This window comes from Podarcis pityusensis (assembly GCF_964106645.2).
Source record: "Podarcis pityusensis genome assembly, chromosome: 11".
In the NCBI taxonomy this organism is placed as follows: domain Eukaryota; kingdom Metazoa; phylum Chordata; class Lepidosauria; order Squamata; family Lacertidae; genus Podarcis; species Podarcis pityusensis.
In genome coordinates, this window is record NC_138036.1 from 29738067 (window position 1) to 29764141 (window position 26075).

A 26075-nucleotide genomic window follows, 5' to 3' on the forward strand; every position below is an offset into this window, starting at 1 on the left:
CAAATGGAGTTAATCCTCTGAGAGTCATAAATCCCTGTCATCCAAGTCCAAGGAGAATCCTTGATGTCTAAGAACTTCCTCACTTAACAGTTGTAGGTGAACCTTGGATCAACATAATGAGAAAATAGATATGGGCACCACTCAGCTGAACGGAGAATGAACAGCACTCTTGTTCCTAAAACTACAGAGAAGAGAAGACTCGGTAGAAGAAATAAATACAAAATCTCTGCTATAAAAGTTAGTCAAATATATCTTGAATATTTGGATTGGATAGGATTACATTGTTTTGGAAGAAGCAATACCAGTACTGGGACAGACCCCAGAGCAGAGCTTGTTAGAAATAAAAGTCAAGACTTGCCACTTACAGGTGAGGGCCCATTGGTAAAGGGCAGGAAGCCCACAGAAAATGCTTTTGTAGGTGCTTGCAAGTCCCCAACTGCCAAGTGATGTGTCCAAGTGAGCCAGTGTGGTGTAATGGTTAAGAGTGGTGGACTCGTAATCTGGTGAACTGGGTTCGCGTCCCCGCTCCTCCACATGCAGCTGCTGGGTGACCTTGGGCCAGTCACACTTCTTTGAAGTCTGTCAGCCTCACTCACCTCACAGAGTGTTTGTTGTGGGGGAGGAAGGGAAAGGAGAATGTTAGCCGCTTTGAGACTCCTTCGGGTAGTGATAAAGCGGGATATTAAATCCAAACTACTACTACTACTACTACTACTACTACTTCCATTCCTAAGCATCAGGGTGGTGTAGTGGTTAGAGTGTTGGACTAGGGTCAAGGAGATGAGGGTTCAAAATCCTACTTGGCTGCAAAGCTCACTGGGTGATATTGGGCCAGTCATTGACTCTAAGACTAACCTACCTCACAGAGAGTTGTTGTGGGAATTAAATGAGGAGGAGGAGGAGAACCATGTATACCACCTTGAGTTCCTTGGAGGAAAACGTGGGAAGTTGTGGAAGTGACATGTGGGGGGAATTTCCAAAAAGCGGTGGTTAGTCCTGGAAAAATCATGGTGTGTTTTTCCCCCAGAAGAAGTTCAACAACTTTGGCATTTTTCTAAAGAAAGCTCAACAACTTGAGGAATTTTCTAAAAATTTCTTTGTGTCTGGATTTTCACTTCTTGAAATATGGCAACCCAAACAACCGCATCATGAGCTCAAGGCAAGAATTCAAAGTGCATGCAGAGCACATCACCCAAGCAGGTGAGCTGAGCCAGAGACTTCAAGTCAGTGTTAGCTTAGCAGAGTGCCATTTTAGAGAGAATGATAAACATGCTTTAATAAGTCACTGACAACACATGGGCATCTATGGACAGGATCAGGTATGGGAGTGATCACTCCCAGAAAATGGCTGCCACTGGCTTCCCCTTTACAACATCTTAAGTGTCAAGCTTAGCATGGAGTTGATAAAGCGAGGCTTCTTTCCCAGGTACAAAAGTTAAAAGTGTTGTGCAAATGAGAAGAAAACAGGAACTGGGTGGGGTGAGGAATGTCACTTTTATTTTGCGGCATCAGGGAACAGTCTCATGGCACTGAGGAGGCACAGCGCTAGACAAGCAGCCCTTCGCTTCCCCAATAGGCACCCAGCGGCCAGTCAACCAGCCACTTAATCATGGCCCTTAAACTCTGTCGACAGAGGCTTGTTTCTCATTAAGCACCTGAAAGCAGACCAAATGACAGTCCTAAGGGGGAAATAAAGAAGAAAGGTATTGGTTTTCAGACACAGTTCAAAGGCAACAGAGCCAAGTCTTGGCCAAACAGAAACAATTGTCATTAATTCTTCACCCCCTTCCTCCCTTTTTTTCCATGGAGCAGTCTGAAATAAATTCCCCAGGCTCTGTTCTGCTGAGACAGATCCTGGAAATGGCTGAATGAGGAAAATGACAAGACTGTATACAAATTTATTGTTCCATTTCTACCAGATGGGTTTCTGGAAGGTAATTGGAAACTGGAAAGGGGTGTGGGGAGGAGATGGAGGAAACCATTGCTGTTTCAATGGTTGATGCCTGGCCTATCAGGCTTTGTCACTTCCACCAATGTAACGAAGTTGAATCTGGCCTTACTATACCTTTGTGATTTATTTTTAAAGGAACAATATGCTTTTCTAGCTCAAACTACATTGTTAACTGTCTAGGTTTTCCCCCACCCCCAGAATGAATCTTTGTGAAGAAATGTAACTTTACACACTTGTGGATAGAAAGCTTTGTAAAGACATGCTTTGTGGTGTGTCCAGCAAATGGGAAGAAAGGGCTTCATCTTCCCTCAGTAGTCAGGGCAAGTCAACTGTTGAGAGCCATTGTTGTCGTGCAGCTTCTGCTTGATGGGCAATTCATGCAGGAAAATTGGCTGCCATCTTAAGCATACAGATTAGCTGGATCTCCCCAGAGCTTGGTTCGGGCTGACATGATATGGTTGCTAGGCAACCACAGAAAGCTCTTCCTAAATATCTCCAGGTTTGGAAGGAAATATTGAGAGGAAGGCAGGGTGGCAAGCTGGATCCTCAGAGCAAAAAAAAAGATAATGTCAGGAGAAAGGGGCTGTGTGGGAACTTCAGGGCTACTTAGGGGGCAGAAAGTGTCATGGTGTCAAAGGAAGGTTTGGTAGGCCTGGGAGAAAAGCATTGTTACTCAGCACAGGAAAGAGGTGGGTGAGAAGGGAAAAATAAGAAGGAGAAATTGTATAGGGTGGAGAAAGGCATCATGGACACCATGAGAAGATACATGGCGTGGTATTCAATGAGGTCTTACTCAGAGTATACCCATTGAAATGAATGAACACAACGAAATTTGGTCCGTTCATTTCAGTGGGTCTACTCTTATTTGGTCTTGCCACTCAAGTGCAGATTTCAGCTGCTGTCCAGGGCTCTCATGTTCTTTGGGCTGCTCCTGAACAATGTTGTGCAGAGACAGAAAAGTTCCTTGTGCCTCATGCATATCCCACAAAATGTGGATGTTTCGTGTGAATGATCAAAAGAATATACACAGTGCAACTAAATAAGTGTATCAGCAAACCTAGTGCCCTACATTTTATAATCTTCTTGAAGCTGAATAAAAAGAGGCACTTGACAGAGCTTCTCTACCCTCCTTCTCAGCAGAAACACAATAATTTGCATTTCTTTGCTGAATATATTGAGGTAGCGATGGGGGAGGCTGTCAGCAGGACAGGCCTCCTACATCCTGACACCAGAAATGTCTGAAGCACCGGTGACATTTAAAATGCCAAATGAAATGAACGGGGAAGTCTTCTTTAGAAGTGACAGATGCAAGAAATGCCTTCCCAGCCTTTGCTCTTTATTTTAACAATCCTGAAACAAACTGTCACCATTAATGAGAAAAGAAGATAGGGAAATACAAAGCTGTGCCTGATCCGCAACCCCAGCATATCATCATGATTCTCATACGGAGAATGGAGGCATTTGTTATTCTAATTTCCCTGGAACTGTTATCTGTTGCTACCATTCTTTCAGAGTGTTCATTACTTTTCAATATGGTTATAACCTTCAGTGCCTTGAGAATACACACACACACACACACACACACACACACACACAGTTCACACCTCTTTGTCTTTAAAATACCAGCTACATTTGGAATTGCCTTTTAAGTCTTTGTCAGTATATATCCATATGTTTACCAGTTTAGCTACCCACTTTCACTTTTCAAGTATGATTGAACTGTTTTCTGAGGGAAGAGAAATGTGACGCTTATTATAAATAGCACATACATTTTTGATCCATGAAGGTTTTAAGAAATATTTCCATATTCAACAGCACTTACTCCAGTGGGATAATTTTCTCTCTCGCTGGAAAATATGTATGTATGGGGGGGGGGAATCCTAATGGATTTCCCCCACTCCCTTATTATTCTCTTTTACTGAACTGCTTGTGTTTAGGCTTCAAAAAGTTTAACCATATAAATGCAAGAAAGAAAATTCACAACTGCAAACCACTAAATACACTACAAGCTTCTCCCAAGCATCCAAAGTCAATGACTCCCATGCTGTGGTCCACTCCGGACTAAATCGTCACAACTCCCTCCTTTTTAACAATCTCAGCCTTTGTTCTGTCCTATAGATGCCAGCACGTCTTCCTAGCCTTTGTATTGGGTGCTTGAAAACAACCCCCCATGGTTTGTTAGAGTGGAAGACTAGTGGTAAAGGGGCTGCTTAGCCCTTTTTACTAAAAATTACCGTATTTTTCGCCATATAGGATGCACTTTTTCCCCTCCAAAAATGAAGGGGAAATGTGTGTGCGTCTTATGGGGCGATTGCAGGCTTCATGAAGCTATCCACAAGCCTGGGGAGCCTGCAGGAGTTCCCGCATGGCTCCCTAGGCTTGCGGATAGCAGCCTGTTCTGGGGGCTGGGGTCAGGGGAAGCTCGGGGGAAGCCTGGGGGGGGGAATAATTTTTTCCCCTTTATTTTCCCCTGAAAAACTAGGTGCGCCCTATGGGGCAAAAAAAATACAGTACATCCTCTCACTAGATGCTATCCTGTTTGGTGAGGGGAAAATAAGAAGTCCCATCTGGTTAGGTGCTTATTCCACCCAGTTTGTCCCACTCCACTGTACAGGCCATCTATATGTAAGTGGGTGTTAACACATAGCTTCCATGTGGCTTGAGAAATCTTTAAGGTTGGGGTTCCCAAACCATGGTCCACAGATTGCTAACAGTCCACGAGCTTTATTTAGGTGGCGTGTTGCATGTCTGTGGATTTGCGGTTGAAGGTGGAAGAGGGCACATCTATTGCTTTCCAAATTCACACTAACTTTTAATTGCATTTTACTGCTTTTTACTTCTTTCGTTGTACTGCATTGACTGCAATTTCAGCTCTGTGAATTTCAGATTGCAATACATAGCAAATAAAAGAAGCAGTGAGAATGCAGATTACAATTGCTACAAGAGGCAGGAAAATCATTAAGTGGTCTGCCAAGACTCTCAGCAATTTTCAAGTGGTCATTGATGGGGTAAAGTTGGGGAACCACTGCTTTAAGGGGCACCTGATGATACAATCTTTTGTGCAATATCTGGCAAGCCCTCTTCAATGGTGATTTGCTGTAATGTAGTTAAGAAGCGAAAAATATTTGTTCAGAAAAAAGAGTAGAATCCTTCCAGTTCACAAACTGAAAGCATTTTGTACTAGCTGACGGGATGAGAAGCCCTGCATTTAAATTCATTTAAAGAACTTCCCCTGGGTATTTGAAGGGAGCAGATGGTGAATGGTATAACAATACAGTGGCCCCTTCTCCAGGGCCACAATGTCATGTAGCCTAGTAGCCCGGGGGGGGGGTCCAATTTCCCCTTTCTCTGCTGCCGCCACCCACTTACAGTAAGTGTCACCTCATGGTGGTTTCTTCAGGAGTGAGGAAACTGCCTCAGTTTTAATTATCACTACAACTCTCTGTGTCACTGTCAAACAGAACCTATCTTGTTGGTTGTGGATTGAGGGGACAAAGCGACTTGTCCACAAGACAAAATGGAGAACCAGAGATCAAGGGTGTCTCACTACAAATAATATCTACTGACCTTATTTGGATGGCCAGAGATGGTGCATCAGTCCGGGTGGACTGCTTCTGCCAAAGAGCCATGGTGTCAATGAGATGTGTTTCATTCTCTTCCAGGATCTAACGGATTCCCATATTTGTGGTCTGGAGGCTATTTTCTCCGGGATAAATTGGCCACTGACCTGGGAGTTATGGGGTGATGCCCCATATGGAAGTGGGTAAGTCTTGTATGAGTTATTTGAGATCTTCCAACTCTTCTGTGCAGGACATAGAAGGGTATTTTTCTGGAAAGCGGGTTGTAAAGAGAGGCAGGGCATGAATGCTAAGTAAACTCACATTCATTCTTCTCTTCCCAAATTTAAAATAAGACCTTTGAGGTTAATGCCTCTGCAATTGAGGTAACAATCGGAGGGGGAAAGAACTTCTACGTACTGAAAACAAGTGCCTTTCACTGAGCATTTCTCCTGTTACAGACCCCATCAAAACAAACACGAGTTATGCAGTATCAACAATTGGTGCATTGTGCTGTGCTTATAGTATGTACTTTGTGGAATGAATACAGAATGGGATGTGATTGAGTGGGTTCGAGCGTAATGATTTTGATGCAAACGCAGCTCTGCAGGTGTCCCACCCTTGATTTGTGAAGGCTGCTTCACAAATATATGGCCATCACTTCACTGCTTACAGGGGAATTATTGGACTATGTTGAAAAGCATTTTGTATAAGATGCTGCGCAAATTCTATGGAGCTTAATCTGTGATGAGCCATTGACACTTGCAGTTTCCAGCGATGCCACACAGCTGTCCAGTGAGGAGCAAGCGTGTGTGAACCAGTCTTCAGTCCCCAGCCCAGTCAATAACTCAAAAAGCTGCCAAAAAAACCCACAAAAACATTTATGGCTAGGCTTTAACAAAAGCATTTGGAGTCCCCCACCCTACTCCTGTCTTGTATTATCGCCCTTGCTTGCAATTCCTCTTTTTGTGGCAGATTGTACTTTTTTTATCTTGGTTCAGTGAGGAGCCTTGGAGGAGAATAGTTATTCAAATCAAATGAGAACAAGCAAACTTCTCATTAGCTAGAAGAAAAATAGAAATCAATCTTGCCGCGCTCAAAAAGCAGACCATAATCTCTTCTAATTATTCCATAACCCCAAGGAAGCTGTCCCATGAGAGGAGCCAAGATAATCCTTGAATATTAAGGAAGGGGTAGAAAATGCAAGCAGAATTCGTAAGATGGGGAGATGTAAGGCAAACAGGCACATGAGCAGGAGGCATGCTTCTGCTTTCATTGCATTGTTCAACGGCCATTTCTCACCAGCTGAACGAAAGCAGATCGCCTTTCACCACAAAGCCACGCAGAGCATGGAGACAGATTTCTAAGCTGCAGATAATTCCATTTCATAACTTTTTTTTCAACACCACGATTATTAGGTGGGCAGCAAATGCTTGGGATTCAATTTCACTGAAGGGGGGCTGGGATTGGGTCATTCTATGGAAACAAGATGAGAATAAAAGACACTACAATATTTTACAGTTTATGAGCTTGGAGTTGGGTAGGATTCTTACTTTGCCCCCATTATGCACTTCCCCACTGTGTCAGCTCCCAAGAACAGCTAATTTTGTCCATTTGTTTCTACCTAATCCTCCAAGTCGTCATTGAGATGATTAATCCTCTTGGCCAAAGCTGATTGGAGTCCCCTAAACATAAATTACTAAAATGGTCAAGGCCACAGTCCAGCACAAAATGGGACATGTTTAAACTCCCTGAAATCAGTGGACCTAAACCTGTATTTGATGATGACTTAAACATTTTACCATTCTTTTTTTATATATCCCAGTTTAGGAATGGAGGAAAATGTTGTTTGATTCAAAGTCACCTAATTTGCTGTGACAGACTTGTATGTGAATTTGAACAAAGGTGTATATCGGAATGCACAAACCTCTCAGTTTTCCATTGCTCACAAAAACATGAGAAAATGCATGCAAAAATGTGTATTTTAGGGGAAAACACGGAAAAGCATTCAAAATTGTGCATTTTCGACAAAGAACATGTACGGAATAATATAGTGATAATATAATACACATACAAAAGGTTTAAATACATTTTATACATAAAAAAGAATCTGCAGCAAAATGGGAATGGGGTGGGATTGCGTGTATGTGAAACTGAGATGGAGAGGAAATACTTAGGTCAATTTGTCCATACCTACATCTCGCCAAAATACAGTATGAGTCTAGGAGCTCTGGTGTGTGTACATAGAGGAAGCTGGTGCTTCAACATTCATGAATTGAATTAAAGTTGAAGTTTAATGTACCAGGAATCTTTGGGAGGAATTGCAGAACTATAGAATCATAGGACTGTAGAATTGGAAGGAATCCTGAGGGTCACTGAGTCCAACTCCCTGCATGGTAGGAATCTCAACTGAAGCATCCAGGACAGGTGGCCATCCAACCTCTGCTTAAAAACTTCCAATGAAGGAGAGCCTACAACGTCCTAAGGGAGTCTGTTCCATTGTCGAACAGCTCTTACTGACAGAAAAAAAATCTCCTTTCCTGTAATGTGAATCCATTGGTTCAAGTCGTACCCTCCAGAGCAGGAGAAAGCAAGCTTGCTCCATCTTCCATGTGACAGCCCTTTTGGCTATCACATCTTCTCTCGGTCTCTTCTTTCCCAGGCTAAACATACCCAACTCAACCAGTGGCGTAGCTAGCCACTCGGGCGCAGGGCAAGCCGCCTATCGGGGTGGAGCAAGCTGCCCACAGGGCACGGCAAGCTGTGTAGAGCCTCCATGGAGTCCGTCTGCCACTTCCCCCTTAGCCGCTGGGGGGAGGAGGCGGGCAGATGGGCAGTGTGGAGCCTGCAGGCACCCAAGCCACCGTGTCACTTCCAGGAGAGATGCGTGGCTCGGGCACATTGCAGGCCCCACAGTAAGTGGTGTGGCATCCAGTGCACCCCCCCCAGCTATGCCTCTGCCCTCAACCGTTCCTCATAAGACTGGTTTCCAGACACTTGATCATTTTTTAGGAGAGGGGGACAACATTTGCCCACCTACAGTCCATAGGGAGCTCACTTCTTCTTCAAGAATTCTCAAAGATTATAGACATCCAACCACCAGTTCTTGGCTACAGAGCTTTGGACTGGGATATGTGAATGACTTCAACAGAATTGTCCTGTTCTTTTTTAAATCTGCAAAAAAAGAGCCCACTTTCATATCAGGCACACATCACCCAAATGAGGGGGAGCCCTGGAAAACCAATAAATCCAATTGTCCGCTTAATGAATAACAGACTTGCTGTGAAGCTCAACTGTAGAAATCTTTCTGCTGACCTTATAATCTTGTCTATGTCAGTGCTATGTTTGGATCACTCAGGTCTTTATCCTGTGCTAAACACAGGGGGCTTTGCTCCTGGGAAAAACACACATGCACACTGTCATTCTGACTTTGGCATTGAGATCTTCCTCTTGTTCACATCACAAGGGCCCTCTATGAAGGGAAATAGAAGGGAAATTATGGGAGACAAGTTGACAATATGGCATGGCCAGTTTAGAATGGTTGCCGCTTGTAGATAAGGGGCTTCAAAAGACTTGTTCATGACTGAAACAAAAGTGGGAGGCAGCACCATGAAGTAGCTCCTGAGGCAGAGAAACTTGGAGTGATACTCCTGTTCCTATCACCATGTCTACTTTAAGGTGTTGTAGTGGAAGCCAAACTCTCCCAACAGATTCTTGCTGGCTGGGCAAATTTTCTTCTTGAACCTGAAAGAAATAGAGGTTGCTGGTGTGGTTTTTCACCAGCTGCACCAATTATTTCTTCCTACTTTTCTTTCTAACATACTGCTTAGCTAGTGACTCTAGTCAACATGAATCTGAAGCATCTTTATTTAAAACAGCATCTGGGATCAAAACCTTCTCAGGCACTTTTTAGCAAGATGGGGACTGATGTTGCTTATGGCTCGTTCCGGCCCAAATACAATCTAGTTCACGAGATTGTCTTAGTGGAGTGCTGTATTTACATCCCTTTTGACAAAAATGTTTTCATGTGTTTCATGGGAACAGTTTCCAAAGTCAGCATGGGGCTGATGAATGCCAAATGGGAGCTGACCCCAAGGGATTTGCTTGCAAGAATAGCTTTTAAATGACATCTTCTGATAGTTTCTGTGGTGGCATCTGAGGGATTATCACACCATGGCCCTCAATGTTGCAAAATGCAAAGCCCACCTGTAGTTGCCTAAGATAGCTTCTTTGTGCAGGAGGGATTTTGTCCCAGATTTTATCTTGAGAACCATTCTGAGGTGTATTGATGAAGGGCAGTATATAAATCTAAAACAAACAAATTCTAGCCATGTATTTAATTGCTCCAATCCAATGCACTCATATCCACATGTGGATATAAACCACACATGCAAAATGGTATTGCATGCATTTTTCAACTCCACAGATCTCTAACCATGCCTAGAGCTGGTCTGTGATAGAACCCAATCAGACCACAGATGATTATTTCTCATGAATACCTTTCCTTATTGTGAACAAATAGGGACAATGAATGATCATTGTTATAAGCAGCTGCATGGGCCTAGGTACTGGGCATACTGGGCATCAGTGCCAAAGACTTTCCTTTTAAAGGGCCGGGGGGGGGGGACTGCTGTGCTGATAGTATCACTGAAATTGCTATAGTAGCATTGCTGTCAATATGATGAGATATGGAAAAATAGCCACACCAAATTCTCTTAAGTAAATATGCTGCCTTTTTGCAATTTATTTGTGGATATATTTAACAGCCAGTCTTTTACCTTGCTAAGAAATCTTGCTTCTCCTCCCTAAAATCAGTACCACTTCATCCATCACCACTTCATCCAGTATCATCCACTATCACTTACCAGTGGAACTGGTGGTTATAGACATTATGAGAGGGGAAAGACAGGAATTCTCTCTCTCTCTCTCTCTCTCTCTCTCTCTCTCTCTCTGTGTGTGTGTGTGTGTGTGTCTTTATGTCCAAAATACAAAAACAAAGAATCAGAAATACAACTCAGAAAGATTGAGGGCTCACTATGATGTTCAAAATTCACTTGTTTATTTGATTTGAACCAAATAGGCATGCTTATGATTTTTGATCCCCAGCTATTTCAAGTGAGGAGAAATGCAGAAAGAACTTGATTTTTCTTTCAGCTGATATGGAAGCCTTGTTTGGAACTCAGCATTTTGGCTACATTTCTCTTGAGGTTGTGTGTGTGTGTGTGTGTGTGTGTGTGTGTGTGAGAGAGAGAGAGAGAGAGAGAGAGAGAGAGAGAATGACTTTTTGCACCTGCTGTTCATTGTATTTGCAAGTGCATGAATGATGTCAGGTTTCCACCTCACACGCTCCTGAGTGTGTGTGTAACACATATATACTAATTACAAGTAGAAAGCACAAATGATACTACATAGTTCACAGCATCTGTTAGGGCCTTAATTAATTCAACCTCCACACCGTCACCATAGCAACGATGCTTAACAGACTATGCTGACTCAGAATGTTCAATAGAAAGCCTTGCACTACATATTTATTCAAATTACAGACATTACTGAAATATTTCTGTATTAGCTCCATAATGGCAGGGTTGATGGTAACAGAAGAATCTCTTTATATAGGTGACCTTATTTCACAATATTGCCTTATTGTCATGCAGAACGGCATTCATGCTTGAGAACATAAAAGCAGGCACACTCTATTTAAAGGCACCTTGCATTTAAAATTTGCCACCTTTTCTTGATGTCCAATGAATATTCCTGGGTGCAAATGAAACATCATCTTCATTTTCAAAAATGTATCATTTTCAAAAGTGTGCCTGAATTATAGCAATTCAGCAATACATAGAACTGTAAGGACTGTATCTCATACAACCTTTTGTTTCTTGTGATTTATGAATCAGAAACTGATACCTCACTTTGTATCAGCCTCATAGTTTTGAACAAAAAGGGGATCACAGAGTTCAGCTGAAATAGACTTTTTAAATTTAGGGATTTAAAGAAGCAGAAAACTGAAGATAACTAATGTGCACATTCCATAAAATGAAGCTACTGTAATGCTTGCATATTGCACCACCAGAAAATTGTCGAATAAAAGCATACATTTTGCTGGTTTTAGAGCTCTTGTTTTGCAAAAAGAATCTGGGAAGGTCTTGTTATCTGACAGTTTCATTTCTTCACTGAGAACATTTAGTGTCATTATCTCATCATTATCATCTTGTCCCTAGCACTGTGCAGACACAGAAGCTTTCCTAGAGAAAGGGGAATCCTATTATGCAAACAATACAACTTAATGCTTATGCAAATCTACCTGCTTTGCATAATTTATGTCAATTAACAAAATGAGACTATAGGGCTGATCGTGCAATTGCTACAACACTTCCTCTTAACTAGGGAGGGATCGCTTCATTTCCACTGTCGTTTTTTTGTACATACTTTTTACCTAATCTGTTTCCGTTTGCATTCACTTTAAAAAAATGCACTGAAATTCATATTTAAAATTAGCAAAGCCTACATTGTTATGTGGCAGTCTAAGGGCTGCCTATAAACTGTTCAGTTCTTTTCTTTCTTAAAAAAAGGAGAGCCACTCTAAGCAGCTAGAAAACCCACCTGCTGGCACTGCTGAAGCTGCTGCTGCTGCATGTTTTCAAAGATGGGATTCTGAGAGTGACAGGATATTATGACAACCTGTCCTCACAGGGACATTGTCCAAGGAAAGACAGCATTGGCTGCCCCTACATACTCCTTGGGCACTAGTAAGTATTTATGCATTCATGCACTTGCAGAGGACATTCTGATCCATACATTAGGCAGAAGACTTTGGTCAGGTTGGTTTGCTTCAAAATGCAGACTGACAAAATTTCTCAAGTTCCCCAGCTCTTCAACTACTTCACTCTGACAGGCTTCCTATGCAAAGTAGTAAAGAGTGATCGTATCTGTGCACACGTGAACACATATGTATCTGTAGAAGAATGTGGTTCTGATATAGCCCTGCATAGGTCCTGGCTACCTCATTACGTCGCTTGCAGACGGATGCAATGTATCTTGCTGAGAAACATCCCACCTGCGTGAGGCTTATTTATACAAGAAATGAGTTTCCCAAAAAGCAACTTGAGGGATGCTTCCCCCTCACCCCCCAAAACACCTCTGGTAAATAATGTAGAGGCCAGGTAGGTGTGTCCTATCCAGATCACGAAGAGCACAGGTGTCCTGGGCAGAGAACTCCGCTGGTTCCCAAACTTATTTCCTCTTGAAAATTGTTGCAGGTCTTGACAGACCACTTAATGATTTTTCTGCCTGTTGTAGCAATTGTTAATTTACTGTGCTAGATGCTCTATGGCTTTGAATCGTATAATTAGACACGTGAAACTTGCCAGCCAATGGTGATGTGTGGACCACAGTTTGAGAACCCCTGCACTCATGGATGATGATGTCATAAGGATGCTGTGCCAACTGAGATTTCTAAAAAGACAATATTAATTTTTCAGTGGACAGGCACTAGATAGAGACACACACACACACACACACACACACACACTCACTCACACTTTTATTAATCCCAAATCAGTGTGCCTGGGAATCTGCCAATAAGTAACTAGTAGGATAGAAGTACGGTATATTGTGTCAGGGCAAATCCACTCGGTACAATGAAGACTAATCAATGCAAACCTTCTGTGAGCTTAAAGATCACGCCTAAAGATTTCAGTCTTGTGCTCTATTAAGTACACTGATGATCTTGATAGGGAATATAAGAATGGAAAGTGCACAGTCTTTGCAGATCTGGAACTTGCTTGTATTGAATAAACAATGTCTCTCTTCTGCTCGATATTTAATTATTTTCACTGAACAAGTACACAGTGTCCCTGAACTTGAAAATAATGTTATACTCCTATTGTACTAAGACAAAATTGCTACTCCAAAGGTATGTACAAATTCTGTTAATCTCAGCTGTAGGATAATCTAATTATTATTTTTTCTTTTGAAGTATGCAAAACAATATTTACTGAATGGATTATGGAAATTTCAAGGTAAAGCTAGCTTTGAAGATTAAGCAACTTACATGCTGTTAATACTATACTACATTTTCTTTTTTATTTGCTTTCGTTCTTTTTTCTCCCTCCCCTTTGAAATTAACAAGGAAGCTTTATTTTGCATGGCAGATAAAATCTACCTAATGCACTTTAAAAATGGGAATGCCAAGTGAATCCTTTGAATACGTCTCGACTTAAGGTGAAAGTTAGTAGTGCAATGTAGCAGCAAAACATACTGTTCCAATAACTTTATGCACTAGGGTTTGCTTGCGGGTTTTTTGACCTTGAAAAATGCCCTTGATTCTTTAATAAAAAGGTGATAATAATCCTCCTGGTGCAATGTGACTTCTGCAGGGGAGGAGATGCCTGCATTCATAGCCATGTCTAACAGATGGTCTTGCGTTCCTCTATAAATCTTCATAATGGGGAACATCAGTTACTATGGCTTAGCCTGGAAACAAGGCCCACCCTGAGCACTTGGGTATTTTGAATGTGGTGTTAGCTCTGTAACTAGTCTATACAGTGGTACCTTAGGTTAAGTACTTAATTCGTTCTGGAGGTCTGTACTTAACCTGAAACTGTTCTTAACCTGAAGCACCACTTTAGCTAATGGGGTCTCCTGCTGCCGCCGTGCCGCCGGCGCACAATTTCTGTTCTTATCCTGAAGCAAAGTTCTTAACCTGAAGCACTATTTCTGGGTTAGCAGAGTCTGTAACCTGAAGCGTATGTAACCTGAGGTACCACTGTACCCTGCTTTTTTGTACAATTCCCCTGTATCCACCAGTGCTACCACTGTAAGACAAGCAGCACCTTTTTATCTCTGAACTAGTGCCCGGCACCATGTTCTTAGTGCCAGGAAAAGCTAGTGCTACTATTTCTCCAAGTTCTAAACAACCGTAGCATGTGGTTCCCAGATCCCCTCCAGCCAACCTTGCCTTCTGTACGAGTCAAGATGAGAAATGGAAACGGGTGAGGAGAGCACCAGTGGCCACATTGTGTCATGAGCCTCCTGATCCCAACTGGCTCAAGGCTGGCGTGGCAGTTCCTGTCAGATGAGGAAGACAAGGAAGAGGGTACAGAGTGGACCATCAATGCAGAAACAGCCCAAGAGGGAAGATGGCCCCCCTACCCCTTTGCCTTGAGAAGGGGGGGCAGTCCTGCTGGCTCCCTCTCCTGCCTCATCCGTGGAGTGGAGAGCTTCCATAGCAATGGGGCAGGGCATGGACCAGACAGGAGAGAAGGCTGGCCAGTTGGAAGGGGAGGAGTCAGAGGCGCTGACTTCTGTTCCATCACCAAGAACTTGTTGGTGCCTCCAGCAGTGGCAACAGACCAAGGCTTCTTGGAGACGCACACCACAAATGCACCAGTGTAATGAAATCGGAAGAAAGAGTCTTCAAGTGAGTGTGCCATTTCTCACCTTTAAAAACTGGTGAGAGGGGGGTGACCCTTTGAGACATCTTCACAGCTTTTGCCTGGCCTCAGATGCTGTTCTTAAACTCTCTAGTTTGTACCTGTACCATAGCAATGAATGGTTGAATGAAGCTTTCTTACTTATTCTCAGGTAAGAGCCTCTCTTGTAGTGTTTGGGACAGGAGCCAGGACACATGGGGGGACCACTCGGGGATGGGCACCACTTGAGAAACCAAGCTTATACAATGCCTCATTTCTCACCTATCTATATAAAAAAGGTCATTCTGGGAAGTGTAATGAAATCAGAATGAGGAAAATTTCCAGTAAGTCAAGCCATGCATTGCAGCATAGAAAAACAAGACTTAACAGCAAAGTCATTTGTCAATCTGACCTAAGGAAGAATTCCTTCCCAACTCCAAATATGGACATTAGTCAGTTTCATAAGAACGTCAGAAGAGCCCTGGTGGATCAGAAGAAAGACCCATCTAGTCCAGCATCCTGATGTTGAAGGGGTCAATGGGAAGCCTGCAAGCGGCACCCAAATGTACAGCAATTTCCCCACTTGGGATTCCTAGCAACTGGTTTTCAGAGGCATATTTCCTCCTACAGTGGAGGCAAAACAGAGTCTACGTGGCTAGTAGCCATTGAGAGTCATATCCTACAAGAATTAATCTACCGTATATACTCGAGTATAAACTGACCCAAATATAAGCCGGGGCACCTAATTTTACCCCCAAAACTGGGAAAACTTCTTGACTCGAGTATAAGCTGGTTCACCACACCACAAACCACCTGGTGGGCCAGAGTGTGTGTGTGCGCACGTGTGTGTGCACATGGCAGAGAGGGCTTCTCTCTCCCCCCAGCCCCTCCCGTCCCCCTGCCTATCTAGGGTGCTGCCGAGAGGCAGAGGCTGGTGGCGGCAGTGGCGGAGGAAGAACAAGCAGCCCACCTCCACCGCCAACAGCAGCAAAGGCAGAGGAGGAGGAAGGAGCAGCCCCAAAGGACCCTCACTCAAGTATAAGCCGAGGGAGGCTTTTTCAGCATAAAAAATGTGCTGAAAATGTTGGCTTATACTCAAGTATATACGGTAATCCCTTTTTAAAGCCATTCAAGCTGATAACCAACCCAAGATCTTTTAGAAGCATTTCCCATAATTCATGCATTCCCTCCCATTCACAAGTAAAATAAGATAAAGGAATGAGAACTCCTACTTTTGCCCATCTTTCCTTGCCATCACTTCTCACTACAGAGACAAATTATCCAGAAGGTACAATGCCAGATTGTAGCATTTGATTAGAATAGGCCTACATTCTGCTGCCAGTTACATCCCCCACTCAAATGTTCTCACTTGGGCTTGATGTGTTTGAAAAAGAAGTGAAAAAATGAATTCAACACCTTAATTGGATGTTACTGAGATAGCCTGTTCATGTGAGTTTTAGATTATGTGAATTAGTCCAAAATGGTCCCAAGACACAACATTTGGATTTACATCTGAATTTTTCAAAATGCTAAGGTCTCTGGGACTTTGAGACCATCGATGTTGCTTTTCTGCTCATCTCTGTAATTGCATGGGAACCAGAATTATGGAAACCAGAAACTGGAAATAAAATGACATTTGATTGAGATTTTGCGATGGCAAGATTTATTTATTTTTTGTAATTTCAGCCACTTTTAATATTTCAAGTTCCAAATGAATAACAGGACATTTGGGACTCTACTTCTTTTACATCTGCCGGAGATCATTTTGTGCGCAGGCTGCATGTGAATGAACTTTTCGGGATGGGGAATGCAGCAGAGTATTTGCACGCTGTCATTTTCAAAGGCTTGTAATGAACCATGAAAATTTGCCAGCATTTCAGTAAGAAGCTGTAAAGGACATATAGGACACAAAACAGCCCTTCTGATAAATTTTGAGCTAAGGCATTTTGTGAATTCGGGAGACAGGCTAGGAAAAAAGCCATGCTAAAAAAGTTAAGATAACCAGTCATTCTAAATGGGTGGGGGGGGTGGGGAAATTTTATTTTACCTCACGAGATTCATCTGACATAGTTTCTGTTTATCCATCTAGCCAGGGCCTGCCCAAGACAGTTTGGCACCTGGGGTGAACCACAAAATTGTGCCCCCCCTTCCTGCCAAGGAAGAAAGGGTGAGTGAAGATCTACATCAAGAAGAAGGGGGAAATCAAGATCTACATCAGGATCTTCTGCTGCTGTGGATCCTGCCACCTGAGGTGATCACTTCACGTTGTCTCATGTGTGGGCCGGCCCTGCATCCAGCCCAATACTGGGTACCCCAGGTATGTGTCCCTCCAAATATTGTTGGGCAATAATTCGCCATTTATGGCCAAGCAAGAATCAAACCTAAGTCTCTACAGGCTAAGACTTGTAGCCTAACCCACAGTTAGCCAACATGATTTTCTCTAGATGTTAAGAGACTACTACCACCATTATTCCTCATCATTGCCTATGCTGGTTGGGGCTGATGGGAGTTGGGTCTAAATAGGGTTGCCATAAATCTGGGAATTCCTGGGCATGTCCTCTTTTGGGGGTCCTACACCCCCATGCAGGGGGGGATTTTACATTTTAAAGCAAATGTCCTGGATTTGGGGTTTGTTTGTTTGCTTGTTTTATTGTTAGTGATGACAATTTGTGTGTAGGTGGCTCTGGCGATCATCTCCGTGCAGTGCAGGAATATGCAGCTGTCCCATACGGGGTCTGAACCTGCAACTTTTATCAGCACCATGCTCTAACCAGCTTAGAGGAACTGTGCAATATAGTCCACTGTTAATACCTGTTCCTATATATTTGACTAACTTTATCAGTAAATGGGGCTGGAGGCTAATTTTGTGATATGTAAAAGTAGCCAAAGTCAGGGCCTCTGGCTATTCCATCATGCTTTTACAGGTGGGTAATTACAACGGACAAATTAATTGAAACACATTAAGGCAACACACTGGGGGCTCCAGCTGGAGACAGGATGAGCATTCCAGATGGAAGAGGTCATTAATTTGTCCTTCAGGGACCCGAGCATCAGCCTGGTAATTACTGTAATATTACCCCATAGCTGATTGTGTACTGCTGCTTCCTTTGATAGGAGGATACCATATTGTCAAGCAACTGCAGCAAGGAACAGACTTGGATTCTTTATTTTAAAAAATACAGGAAGCAATTGATTCTCTCTGGAATCCCAGAAAACTCGATGAAGGTTAACAAGAAGCCATTCCCTGAAACCTATTTGAGTCTCATGAAAAGACACGTTTTCTTTTTGGTCAAAAATTAAAAATCCACACTGATGTGGATTTACCGTTTGACCTCTGCTCTTGTCTTCTTCCCTTGCCCCCAGTAAATGCTTGCATGAATACCTTTTTTTACAGTTGCTTTGTCAAATTGCTACTCATACACACTCCTCCTCCATCCGAGTGAAATACCGAAAGAGAGCTTCTCTCAATTTTGCTTGGAAAGGATTTTGCTCAACATGACAGGCAGCAGCAAGTGATTTAAAGAAAAAATGTGGGTCAGCTTTCTGGGTCTTAAAGCTGGTTAGTACCACAATAAAACGTGTCTGGGATCAGGCAGCAAGGATTCAAGGTAGGCTCATGTTTAGATTACTGCAATGCATGCTATGTGGGGCTCCCCTTGGGTTTGCCCAGAGGCTGCAGCTGGTACAGAACATAGTGGCTACATTGGTTGTGGGGGGAAACTACCACTAGTATGTAGCTCCTTACTTGCAGGATTTATACTTGCTGCCCATTTGCTACCAGGCCAAGTTCAATGTGTTGGTACCTAAGATATCAGTCCCGGTACAGCTCAGGACCAGCTTACTTACGTGACTGCCTTATCCCTCGTACCCAGCAGATTGCTGTGGTCAGTAGGAGAGTTTCTCCTGCAAGTTCCAAAGATCTCAGAAGCCTGCTCCGTGGTAACTCAGAACAGGGCTTTTAGTGTGGCTGCCCCTGTTCTGTGGAATAGCAGCCCTCTTGACAGACGCCCACAATCTGCACTTTCTGGAAGCAGTTGCAAGACATTTTTCCTTTGACAGTCTTTCGCCGTGCCCTTAACCCTGTGCAAGTGCACATGTCAACCTACCCAGAGAGGGATTGCATGAGTATATATTGATCATATGATGGGGTGGGGGTATCTTCTAATGCAGCAGCAGTTCAGGGAGGGGGGAAGTGCAAGAAGTGCAACTCTTATCCTGAGTTACTGAATCCTTAATGTTTTCCAAAAGCTCATGTTTAATTCAACTAAACATTAAAAAAGTCTAAATGATGGATAGAGTTACAGGATGCATGTTGGTTTAAGGACTGCCTAGCTTATTGGTTTACATTTTAAATCTTTCCTCCTCCCTCCCACCGCACCAATGCATCCCAAATACAGCATCTCCTTTATTCTGTCAAGATTTATTTTTACCAGGAATATGGGTGAATGACGTAGATAATGTTTTATGTACAACGTCTGAAAATCCTTGAAAGTACAGTTAAATAAGAGTTTACTATAACTGCATGATCCATAAGATAGCAACGTTGGCTTAGTTCAAACATAACACTAAGCCATGTTATGTGGACAGGCTTCAATGAGCTCAAATGAAGCTTCAGCGTCATGCACTGTCCCTTCTCTACTGGGTTTTCTTTTGCTTTTACATAGCGATAGTTGAGCACTACGTTCAAGCCAGAGATCCTGGTTTGAAATAAACTCTGGTTAGTTTGAGAAGCTAGCTTCATAACCGAGAGCTTGACTTTAACCCAGGATCTCTGGTTTGAACATAATGCTTAACCAAGGTTGTTTAAAATTGAAACTAAACCCAGGGTAAATACCAAAGGAGGAGAAAGGAGGGAAACAACATGAAGAGGACAGGAGGGCTTTGGTTGACTGACATTCAATGCCCTTTTAAAATGCGTTTGGGGGGGTATTGCATGGTTCTTGTTTTTATTTTGATTATGTATTGGGTTTTTATATCGTGACTTTATCCTGTGAACTGCCCTGAGACCTGTGGGTATAGGGCAGTATACAAATTTAATTTATTATTATTATTATTATCATCATTATTTTATTAATAATAATAATAAAGGGAAGAAGGAATTAATTGAAGTTCATCCACACAATGCTAAACCATGCTTTAGCATTACATCCAAAAACAGCCACTGACTTCAAAATATGTCAGTCACAGTATAGTGTAGGAGGAGAGGTTGCAGGACAGGCTTTACATCTTTAATCAGAAATCATGTAGTAAAGAAACACTGTGTATTGATACCATCAGTAAGTTCCAGTCACTGTTGCCTTTCAGTGCATGGAAACTGATGTTGCTTGGTTGTGTTGTGCAATGGCAGCCACCCCAAATTTATTATAACAGCCATTGTGGCTATTTGCACTACCACAGATATGGACAAAGAGAGTTCACTAGTAGCAACTGCTAAGTGGCAGGAGTGAGTAGACATCAAGTACCTACTGACTGTCACTGCCAACCTAAGGGGACACTGAAACCAACAGCAGCCTGCATATAACTCCCTCCAATCACTAGCACTGGTTTGCTCTGGCCCCCGGAAACTCACACACAGGTAGAGCATCTGCACCGAGCAAGGTCCTTCCCCTCTGCTGAACAAGAACTATCATATGCTTCAAAACATGGGTCAGATCATTGTAGTGATTGTAATAGTGGAAATAGCAATGGGCCAAAGTAACACATTTTCTGAACGCTAGGAATTATGAAGGGCTATCTTGGAGATATAGAATATTTATTAAGTTCAAAAAAGTATACAATTATGTATGAAAAATGCACAGGAAAAAAAACACCTTCATTCATTTCTCTATAATGTTATCAAAGCTCTGTCCTGATAGAAGCACACTGATTTGTAGTCCATGTGTATGTAAAAGCAGTGGATTTGGGTTAGGCAGGGAGGGGGGGACTTTACATTTTTCTCACTATCCTCCTCTCCGTTCCACAGGGATACAAATGTCTATGTGATGAATTTCAGTGCTTTGATAAAAAAGGGGGCACTTGATGTAGCCAAGAACAAGTTATAAAGCAATACATCACAAAACTGACCTCGAATGCTTTGAAAAGAAAGTTATATACATGCTAGGTGAGACTTAGGTCTCTGATATAGACATCTGCCAAGGAGTAATCTGAAACCACCAAGAATCTAGCTTGCAGATGTGGATCTGTTTCCTGAAGCTCCTCACTTTTACAATAAAATCTTGAGACAACACTGGGCCACTAAATTGTTCACTGTGAAAAGAAAGTGTTAATTTGGCAAAAGATCTCCGATAGTGGCAATGCATCATTTAAGGAGGCCATAGTGAGACCAAGGAGATCCAGAAAGTCACTTGAGAAATATTTCAGGTATGCTTCCCCATCCAGAGACAAAGGCCGATATGGTGGTGAACCCATGAGAGACACCCATGTGGGTAAGAATGGTTGACTATGATGCATCTACTGTTTTTAAAGTCACCAAGTTGCATTATGAAATCTCAAATGTTCCTACTGCACACAGCACTACTTTCACAAAGACTGCGCAGTCTTAACCTGGGAACAGAAATGTTTCCACCCAAGGTCTAATTGTGGTGTTCACATCACATACACAAGTCATTGCAGATTTTAGTCCAACAATGTTTGATGTTGCTTGTAGAGCATTTCTGATGTAATATGTGTGTCACAAGATAAATATTAGACACATTTTTTTAAAAATAACTTAATATGCATCCTATGAATCTGGAAAACTTTTGTTTTACAATAAATAAGATGTCTTCAAAGTAATTTGGACAAAGACCAACTATGAACAATGAGAAAAGCCATCCTAAAGTGCTACTGGTAGTAAACAAGGAAAGGTTTTAGAGATAAACAATATTTTCTTCCGTGTCTCCGTTTTCTGAACCTTGTCCCCTATCACCAGGTAGACTGTGCAGCAGAACATCTGATGGGTGTTGAGGCTGGATAGTGACAAGACTTGAACTGTGTGGTCTTGGGCACTGGCTCTGCAATGCATTCATGTCTAGAACACAAAAACAGAGACAAGTTAAAAGCTGTAGCTCCACTTGCCACATGCCCCTAGCAAAGGACCCATATATGAGAGAGAGAGAGAGAGAGAGACAGGCCTGAATTTGTCATATACCAATACTTTTTTGGTAAAAAATAAAATGACTACAGTAACCTTCCTGGGAAGGCCTTGAACAATTCCTTTCCACAACACCAGTTTCTCCTTTCAATGCCACCATTGCGCCTACACTACCTGCAGCAAACAAGCACAGATTGTTGCATCCAATACTGAGTGAGCAACTTTCTGTTTGCACAATTTGACTTCCCCTCTCCTCTCCTCCAACCCTCTGGAACAGATTTTTGGTATGTGCAGGGGGCTGCAGGGAGAAGGTGAGGGTTTTTCTGTGCAAGCAGAACGGTAGCATTGGATACACCCCAGAGTTGTGTTCTAACGGTGGCCATTTCATATTGCTTACCTAGTCATTTGTATACTGCCTCTCCTAATATTTATCTCAAGGCAGATTGCAACAACAAAATCCAGTCGGTAGGCATCACCATTAAATTTCCATTAGAATGGCAGCGCAAAAGCTTCACTTCCACAGTTCAAAATTATATGCTCTTTCCAGTCCTTACAATACAAACCATTAACATGCTTGAGAGAATAAAAGCAGCTTAATTTGGCACCTGAAAGATAATACAGCAGGTGCCAGGGGAGTGAGAAAATAGGTGGTGCGCTACAACTGGGTCATGTGGCAAACTCCCAACACTCTTCAATGGGAGCCTTCAGCAAGAAGTCACCAAGGGACTCAGATATTGGTCCCCTTCCAAACACAGAAATGCAAACGCTGAATGCTGCCCAAACTTGCTTTTACTAAGGTTGTCATCCTTGGGCCACTTCAGTGGAGAACCACTGTTATGGCAACACTTCCCAGGCAGAACTATGGAAGGCATAAAGGCAGAAGTCCTGGAGTGTTTCTGACACTCTGCTGGGTGCAACGCTTTTGGAGGAAGGAGTTGGGAAAGGCGGTGTGCCAAAAAGGGTGGGAAGAAAATATGACAGAGGTGAACACTTTCCCTGGGAAATTCTTTGTCAGGATTCTCTCTCTACTTATAGTCCAGGGCAGGTTGCTGAACTCCCATCATCCCTGGTCATGATGGCTGAGACCGATGATAACCGACATCTAGAGGATTGCAGGGTATAGCAATGTGCATGCTATAATCTGGTCCTCAACGTCAACATAATGTTGTGACAGTCTTTCTGTATCACCTATATAATTAACTAATGATTGCATCAGTTGGAGGTATTTTTATAATTAAGGAAGTGATATACATTTTCCCCCATACAATGGTTCTCTCTCTTTTTTGGTTAAAGGTAAAGGTACCCCTGCCCGTACGAACCAGTCGTGTCTGACTCTAGGGTTGTGCGCTCATCTCACTTAAGAGGCCAGGGGCCAGCGCTGTCCGGAGACACTTCCGGAACACGTGGCCAGCGTGACGAAGCTGCTCTGGCGAGCCGGCACCAGCGCAGCACACGGAAACGCCGTTTACCGTCCCGCTATAAAGCGGTACCTATTTACCTACTTGCACTTAGGGGTGCTTTCGAACTGCTAGGTGGGCAGGAGCTGGGACCGAAGGACGGGAGCTCACCCCGCCACAGGGATTCGAACCGCCGACCATGTGATCAGCAAGCCCTAGGCGCTGAGGTTTTACCCACAGCGCCACCCACGTCCCCTTTTCTGGTTACTAGTGTACAAAAAGTCACATGTACCCATCACATAATTGCAACCTGAGAGTAGGTTTTAAAATGTATATACCATTTTTTAAAAAAATTAGGACTAAATTCTAGCCATGGTTAAGCCTTTTTATTTAAATATGAGAGCAAAGCACATAAGTTAATCTTTCCTAAGAGTTAAAATCTTTTTGGTTGGCCAGTGAACTGAATATTTCTCACTGAAATCAAGAAGAATTCAGGCACAAAGTGTAGTACAGCACAGTGTGAGAGCCTAAATACAAAATAAAGCCGCAACATATATTAAAACAAGCCAAAGAAACTGCAATAGATCATGTCACTAAGCCATTTCAGTTGCCAGGACAGCCAGATCAAGTAACAGGTATAGTGTTACTCAGGGCCGTTCTTGGCCTGGATTTAAGAAACCCTGTCGTAATGCTAGAATGAGTGAAGAAAATAATCAGAAAAGGTCAAAAAACACATGCTTTTTAAAAGGCACAATATAAATGAATAATAAAATCAGATTGAATGATTTAGGAATCATTTGGCTACGTTGCTCAGCTTTGTTGGGTTTCTGAAAAGTTCCAAAAATATCCCTCCTAAACGTTTGCTGTTGTACCCAGACTATACCACTCTGGAGTTCGGACAAAGGAATTGCTTCCTTTTGTAAAGGAAAAACCCTGCACATAGAAAAGCAGAGTATCAGGTTGAAGGCTAAGCTAGAACCCTTCTTCCTGGCACTTTACTTTTCTATACACAGAGACTATTTTATATGAGGGGGAGTTCAAACGCTGGATCCCCGTTGTGCAATCTGTAGCAGCACAGCCTAGAAACAATTTTACTGGAAGATAAGCTGTTTACCTAGCAAGGCTCTGTAGGAAAGTTCCCTCTTAGAATATTACTTAATGATTTCTCATCCCACAAAATGAGCTAGGACCCAGTGATCTAACCTTAGGGCAGTGTAGGTGGTTTGCCATGCTATTTGCAAAGGGGAAATAAATGCAAGTAATATGGACAAATGGGACTCTTTGGGCTGGGTTGGATTGACAGGTAGAAGCATAAGACAAAAAATTCCTTGCCATGCGTCCTTAGACAAAAGGACCAGAAGCCACTGCCTACAATGCCCAAGAGTCTGTCAGTCACAATACAACTTAAGAGGTATGTTGGGGCTTCTTACAATGGCAATAGTGAATTGTGTGTGTGAATTCCTCAAATGAGGTTCCGTTTAACACAACAAGATGCAAGTTGCTTGGAGTTCCACACCTCACCTTGATATTTGGGTATTTGGCTTTTTAGTGATAGATCCGAGTTCATTCCTGGATTCCTAACAAAATCTTCACTGGCTGTGTTCATCCTGCTGTTCATGGCTTCTGTGCAACTGCCTGTGAAACAAAGCAATGCTGTTTTAATTGACCAACATTTTCCTTGACCATGATTTCAAAAGGGCAGAAAAGTAAGGGAGAAAAAAGTATGAGAAAATCCAACAATGGTGTTATTATAGCATCGTTTTACTGCATTCACAACCATTTCTTAATCGAAGGGAATGAGAGAAAGATGTGTGGATGTTAATTGCACTTAATCAATTAAGAAACACTCTTACGGCTTAAAGTTCAAATATCTCAGGAAGAAAAGCCGTTTGTTCTCCCCAAATCATTGAGAGCAAACCTATGGACACTGTCCTTGGGATAACTACAGTACCATCCTAAGTCTTTCAGGTTCATATGGCAAAAGAACCAGGGTGTTATATCTATGAAGTCTGGCCTGTAATATAACCAAATATATATATATAGTTATTGCAGAACTTAACACTATCATCATTTTGGAAGACTGCCTGTAATTTAAAAAGATGTTACCTACTTTTTAAGAAAGTTGTCCCAATATTATTCTGGAAAAGCAACAATAAATGGGTGAACAATAGTGAATCTGGTACCCAACCTATGAAGGAACTGTGGGTTTAGTGGAATCCACAAGCTCCCCTCCTGTCTTTCCAATATTAGCAATGTCATGTGCACCTCCAGGGTTCTCAAAATATTAATGCAGGGAGCCAGGAAAAAAAATAAGGAAGCCAGGTCTCCCCCGCAACCCCACTCATCGGAGTAATAATAATAATATTTTTTTTATTTATACCCCGCCCTTCCCGGTTCAGAAAACCGGGCTTAGGGCAGCTGACAACAAATTTAAAACACTTAATTGATGCAACAAAAAACAGCATAAAATACAGTGTAAAATGTGAATAACAATAAATTCAGAACTGCATGGATCAATATATGGGGCAAGTAAGGGTGAACTTTTTTCACAGAAGGCTCAACTGAATGGTGGACCAGTAGTCTCAAATGTTTATGTGCTGGCCCAAGTTATTTTGCTGCTTAAGGCAAAGGACAAATTGGCGCCACCCCCCTCCACCTTCCCACAACTTGACCAGAGCAGGGCTG

General features: G+C 42.5%; 1 protein-coding gene and 2 long non-coding RNA genes across 14 annotated transcripts in view; 1 reads left to right on the forward strand and 2 right to left on the reverse strand.

The window, feature by feature from the left end:
* Positions 1-1471: 1471 nt before the first annotated feature.
* On the reverse strand, positions 1472-10971 carry LOC308458429. Its single transcript, XR_013977399.1, has 3 exons — positions 10917-10971; positions 5519-5780; positions 1472-1679 (listed from the first exon to the last, which is right to left on the reverse strand). It is a non-coding gene; the product is annotated as an uncharacterized lncRNA (long non-coding RNA).
* On the forward strand, positions 5630-18252 carry LOC308458466. Its single transcript, XR_013977445.1, has 3 exons — positions 5630-5714; positions 17011-17238; positions 18036-18252. It is a non-coding gene; the product is annotated as an uncharacterized lncRNA (long non-coding RNA).
* A 2404-nt stretch (positions 18253-20656) lies between these two features.
* Positions 20657-26075, reverse strand: part of ARHGEF28 (Rho guanine nucleotide exchange factor 28) — a 126197-nt gene continuing 120778 nt past the window's right edge. For all 12 annotated transcript variants that reach the window (XM_080972231.1, XM_080972241.1, XM_080972238.1 and 9 more), the window contains 2 exons: positions 24912-25025; positions 20657-21930 (listed from right to left, as the gene is read on the reverse strand). In XM_080972231.1, the coding sequence (XP_080828357.1) occupies positions 21770-21930; positions 24912-25025 (275 nt within the window). In that variant the 3' untranslated portion in view covers positions 20657-21769. The remainder of the gene's footprint in view (positions 21931-24911; positions 25026-26075) is intronic.